This window comes from Amblyomma maculatum, chromosome 8 (assembly GCF_055883805.1).
Source record: "Amblyomma maculatum isolate TAMU_Amacu chromosome 8, ASM5588380v1, whole genome shotgun sequence".
Taxonomy (NCBI): Eukaryota; Metazoa; Arthropoda; class Arachnida; order Ixodida; family Ixodidae; genus Amblyomma; species Amblyomma maculatum.
The window spans coordinates 111,138,342-111,144,341 of record NC_139351.1 but is presented as its reverse complement, the minus strand read 5'-3'; the positions used below and the strand labels follow the sequence as shown (position 1 = coordinate 111,144,341).

General features: G+C 41.6%; 1 protein-coding gene across 3 annotated transcripts in view; it reads right to left on the bottom strand.

The window, feature by feature from the left end:
• Positions 1 to 350: 350 nt before the first annotated feature.
• The window catches only part of LOC146182200 (tetratricopeptide repeat protein 39B-like), a 124,685-nt gene continuing 119,035 nt past the window's right edge, over positions 351 to 6,000 (bottom strand). For all 3 annotated transcript variants that reach the window (XM_084577228.1, XM_084577227.1, XM_084577229.1), the window contains 5 exons: positions 4,001 to 4,118; positions 3,361 to 3,472; positions 3,146 to 3,263; positions 2,190 to 2,306; positions 351 to 630 (listed from right to left, as the gene is read on the bottom strand). In XM_084577228.1, the coding sequence (XP_084433354.1) occupies positions 351 to 630; positions 2,190 to 2,306; positions 3,146 to 3,263; positions 3,361 to 3,472; positions 4,001 to 4,118 (745 nt within the window). The remainder of the gene's footprint in view (positions 631 to 2,189; positions 2,307 to 3,145; positions 3,264 to 3,360; positions 3,473 to 4,000; positions 4,119 to 6,000) is intronic.

The window sequence follows — 6,000 nt, the reverse complement described above, 5'->3', positions numbered from 1 at the left end:
CATGCTTGCTATTCCACAAAACAATGCTCTCTCTTGTGCCAACATCAGAGCACAAAAGGTGCGGATAACATGTTGAACAATGAAAGAAAAAGTAGACGAGTGCCATCACTCTGATCACAGAGTTGGAATGATTGCGGTGATCGAAGTTTATAGCCGCGACGAGTTTTGCCACACACTCTTTAGCCTCCTTTGCCTTAGGCTTGACTTTGATCCGGCCTTTGCACAATCGAGCCATCAAGCCAAAAAAAATGAAGGTGCTTTCACACCCAGCTGTCGCTGGCTAAGTAAGCATGCTGAACGTTGTGTGCCGTCACGTGTTGAGGCATTTCTTTGAGATTGGCCGTAGAGTCTCAATCAGCACCGACGATGCCTTCCTCGCCGGCGTTTGGAATGGGGGCGTGCATCACTTTCTTGGTGATTCCTGGACTGGTGCTCAAGAACGGAAAGCTTCCGTTGACCATGACGCCATGTGTAGGTGTGTTCAAGGGTGATGGAAACGGCGAGTTTGTAGGCGACGGTGTCGTTGGGTCAGACCGTGGGGAAAGGTGGCCTCCGGTACGGAGCGTCTTGAGCGCTGAGTGAATTCGGAAGTGCACGAGAGATTCGAGCAAGTAGTCGCGGTAGTTGTTTCTGTTGGTAGATCAAAAGAAAAAGAATTAGCCATTTTCAATGAGAGTATACAACAGAACACTATAGCAGTTATTGGAACGAAAGAAGCAAAGTTGCAGATGCTTCGCCAAATTCATGAATAGCAGTACTCGTAGCTCTCCGAATCTTTCATGCCCACATTTGGTATTATTGCTTGAACCTTTTTGCAATTTCAGTGCTTACTATGCTGATTTCAATCCTATATCAATAGCTTTCCTTTTTATGTATTCCATATCCCAAGCAATGGCCCTTTAACACGTGCAACAATTTGCATTTTTTTCCATCACTTTATCACTGTGTCATTCCTGTACCTTCAATTAAGTGCCAATTACACAGTCCTGGTAAAGGCCAAGACCATGGGATATCTTTCCAGATGATATTTTATTGCGAAAGCAATACTAAGCCAAGTCTAACTGCTAGTCGCTGTGTGCCGTGTCCGTGGTCCCTCATAAAAAGATCAACCTGCCAATGACATTTGAATTCACGTTACCCCTATGCCATAGACAGGAGCTGCCAACTCTGGTCGCTCCTTTCATACAGAAGGGTGATATCAGAATCAGCCTGCCAGAACCGTTTGCATTCTCATTACCCCTACGACACGCAGGCACATAGAGGAATAATGTAGCAGTCAAAAGAAGCTTTCATCGTTGCTTTCGCAATCCAACTAGGGTTAACCAGAGCTAAACCACTATTAATTTTTTCTTTTTTTTGTACTAAATGAAAAAACTTTTCTCGAGACACACGTGGGGACATTAAGTGCACACATTGTATAATATATTTTAGCAACGAATTCGGTACTAATCACTTTGATTTATTTTGCTCTGAAGTCAAGTTCTTTATGCCTATTTTCACCAAATAACAACTGGTCCTGGTGGTAAGAAGTGAGCTGCCAAAGGAAGAATAAGCTGATACTCCCATATATATGACGGGGATAATTGCACATGCTGTAATGAAGATAATTGGCACCTTGTTACAAAACGAACCAAATAAATATATAGAATGCAACTATTAGAGAAGAAAAGGATGTCTTAAATCTGAGTTGCATTTTGCTACAACGTAATCATCATGCAACTGAAAACCACACAAACAGCAATGAAGGCATATTTAACATCAGGTGAAAGGAGAGGGAGGTAGCTGGTGAGCTAGCTGGTGAGCATAGTATATACAACAACAGTTGGAAAATATAAGTAGCAAAAATTTACAATAAACTGCTTAGTCCTTTCTGAATTTCCTAGGTTTGAAAAATATGTTTAAAAAAAGAATACTTTATTTTCACCACTTATTTTCAATCAAGTTTCAGTCTACAGGGAAAAAATGCTGCTTCAGAGGTCTAGGGAGAAATTTACACTTACCTTCTTGGCTCACTATTTGATGCTCATTTTTAACTCTCCTCACTTTTCTCCTTACCTTTGTTGACCTCTCTTCCCTGCTCCTTTGTGCAAGATAACACTTTCTTCTGGTTAGCCTCCCCACCTTTCCATCCCCATCGTTAAAGCTTGCTTCTCTATTTTGATGTGGTGCAAGCACAGGTTGGTAATTACCTGGCCTGGTCCAGCCACTCCTTGGCCTTTGTGTATTGCTGCTGCTGCATTGACAAGAAGCCCAGCTCAGCAGCGGCAAAAGGCAGCAAGTATGTGTCCTCCAGGATCTGGTCTTGGCTGTGGGTGAAAGTGTGGAAGCAGCATAATTACCACATTTTACCAATATACTGAATACTGCAAGTCAAAGGAATAAAGCGTACATGAATAGATGCCTAAAGTACCACTTGCACAAACACTGCAACTATGTGCAAGAAGTATAAACTGACCCTGTGAGAAGACGGAAGATGAACCTCTTCTGCTACTAGCACAAGACCTTCCTAGAGAATTTAACGTATTCCCTATCCTATCCTATCAATCGGCATGTATTTGCTGCCAATACTGCTATGACTGTAAACCAGATTTTGAGCACTGTGATAACGCTAGTGATCTACCTTACTTTGAAAATCATCGTCTTTCAACATTTTATCAAACAAAAAAAAAGCGCTTGCATAAGCATGCAACCTGTGTCTTTCTCAGACAAGGAAATTGTATTTCTTCCCACTAAGAGTGAAACCTTATTTACTCATAATAAGTGTTCTCAGATTAAGTTCTCGATAATTTGTCTTTCTTGCATCTTTTTTTTTTCTGTTATTGTGCTGTTCAGCTGTTCAGCAGAAAGTGTCAGGAAGAAAAAGCATGGCTGTGCATGCCGCCATTTACCCACTTCAGGAAAAAGTGGTTAATGGGATGGTTCTAGCACTAACTAAAAGCACTCCACCCCCAGTTTGAGGGCATTTAGAAACACTGGAACAGTGCTAATTTCAGGGATGTAATGCTTGGGGAAAGCCTACCTATCTCTGATCCACCTTGAGAAGGCCAATTACAATAGCCCTGGCACTTTTAGGTCAATTCGCACTTGTGCCATTAAACACCAATCAAGCTACCATCATTTAAAGCGTAGGGGAAGCTGAACTCACTACTTGAAAACCTCCAAGAAGCACTCCTCGGACTGCAGCGGGTGGCCCATGTAGCGCATACACACACCCTTCAGCAACATCGCCAGACAGTAGTCATCGACGTACCGCTCGTCCATCTCTGTAGCATGGAGGAGAAAAAAGCAGGCACAAATTTAGAACTAGATGTTTGGTCCTTTGGCTGTGAGGCAAGGAAAAGACGTGCAACACGGTATGACCTTTCTCTCGGGAGACTTCGGGCAGGGCGTTCTCAACCAGTCCCAAGATCTGCAGCAGCAGCTTCTCGTTACGCCCGATCATAGGAAAGCTGTTCCACATGTACATGATTTCCTGAAAACAAAGCAAGCTTGAATCCACTGATGACTCAGGGAAGGGACTGTGAGCACCCTGTGGATGTCCATGAAGCTAAGGGCTTCGTCACACTATGGGAGCTCTCAGTTTAATGAAATAATTAGCAGTTACCATGTGCTGAGCAACCACATTGTTGTGTGTATAATCAGTTTCAGCTATGGCAGCTCCGATTCACATCTCTGATATGTCTGCATACACTGAAATAGCCCCAAAACCATTACCTTTAAGGACACACAGTATAGTGAAGCCCTATGTGCACTGGTACAATTTTTCGAAGGTAATCGAGTGCATTGAGGTCATTTCCTGAAGATGCAATATGGAATAGATGAAGCATCATTTCAGTGCCACTTCAGCAGGAAGCTGTACAAGCTTCTACATATGTATATTTTCATTAGTGGTAACTTGGCAAACTATTGCAATCTAGATATGCAACTGAGACATTGCTTCTTGCTCTCTTATGTAGCACAGCATGCATACTATCAAGTGTAGTGTTTAGACTTGACTTACCACGACAGGCAGAGTGAGCCTCTGGCCATTGTCAAAGAACTTTTGAGACTTTTTGACTACAAATTTTTCAATTGGGATTGATTTGCCAGCAATTTTCTGCTTGAGCCCAGGAGCTTGCCTGAAAAGAACAAGTCACAAGCATGACATCGCATTCATATATATTGGCAGCTTTGCCTAAGAAATGAGCCAAATACGGAACTGAACAGAGACCGGCCGACAAAATATTTTAAAGCATGCTTATCGCCAAACGTTTTACAACAGCAGTACTTTTACAACTGCAAATAACACCTTTTGTCAGTCCTTCCTTCATGCTGTCTTGTTATGTACGAAGTGCCCTAGCTAAATGCAACCAAGTTTTTACAAAAGACGGAATGTCTTAAACCAGTAAAATCGACTGACAACTGTTGAGAGTCCTTAGTCTGCAGTGTTTTGTTCCATTCTGAAAAATAAACAACAGTTAAAACTTATTAGGTGCTAGCTTCAAGAACAAGGTGTCAGTTTATTGTAGCTTGTCTCAAAAAACAGCTGGCTGCTATATTTGCACTAGGGTACCTACGCAGCTTTATTTACCAACTGCTGACTTATATTTTCTGACCCTCATCTGGGAAATAACTCTAGAGCAAAGCGAGTTTTGTCCTCTGAGACGTGTCTCACATGGAAGCTTTTTATTGTGCGAGTTATCTTTTTAGGCTGATAGAAATCTTGGGGCATACTCGAGTACCCAGAAGAGTTGGTGTGATACCACTGCTGTATGGACATTGTGCATTGTTTCTAAGTATTAGCCTTTAATTAGATATTAATTATCAGCATTAGTTAGCAGTGCTAATTAGTAGGCCCAAGAAGCAGCCCTCAGATGGTTTTGTTGGCCTAGGATGCTCCTTTTGTTTTAAAAAGCTTACATAGTTACCCTTTATTCGACCCTCGATATATACTGTTTAGTTCTGCTACTGTACTTTCTCCATCTTTAGTTCTCTGTGCTCCGACTCTTGTTTATTTATTTCTTTATCTGTCCATTTGATAACTCATCCAATTATTTATTGACAGCCTCGAGTCTCCTAGTAAGCATTTCTGAAGCATAAACATGACACATCAAGCATAAATAAAGAATACACAATAACATACTAAGGCAAGTGATCAATGTTCTCTGAACATTTTCCTCTGTCCTCAAGTTTCTAAGCAACATTCTTTCCATGAACAATTCTGAGCCCTCCTTAAAAACGAAATGAGGAGTTATTCGCATGTTTTATAGACTGAGGCACCGCCACATGGTGAAAAGTGTCTCTGTCTCCGTGATGATCGGCTGTAGCAGCAGCGACCGGCGATGGCTTTCGGCATTCTTTCTCTAGTTATGTGCGGTGCTTGTAAGTATTTTCCAATTGATTTACCAGCCAGATTACCATCAGAGTTACTTCGTTAGTGAGAGGAACCTTAATTCTGACAAAAAAAAAAGTATTTTGCTTCATAAGGAAACAATCTATCGATCGAGTCGTTAGCGATGCATAGACTTTGGTTGAGTGCGAAGTTTTATGAGTGGCGAGTGGTGAGCGTTTGTATTAACCTCATGGCGTCATGACTCAACCTTTTGTATTAAATTGTGCAACTTCAGCGTTCAGGATGACAAAGGGGGAACAGTATAATTGAAAAAGAGATTGTTCTAACACAGAGTATGTATAAGCAAACTTTGCTTAGAGAGCGAAATATGTTCTGCTGAAAACGGTATACGCTCCACTGCTTTCTTTTTATAAATCATAGAAGTCACTGCCCACTGTGTAGATTTATTATTTGGTAAGGAACATCTCGTCTTCATTCACCACAACATTTTCACTAGAGCTTTGTTCGGACAATATTATGCCTTGCGCTTTTATTGGGAGGTTCAAGCTCGACGAGATGACTGCGCACATTCACCTTTCTTTCCCAAATATTATTTGAAGTGGTCAGCAATTATAAATAAAGCCGATTACATCGGGATCGAACATCCACGAGGTTCGCTGCGCTAACAG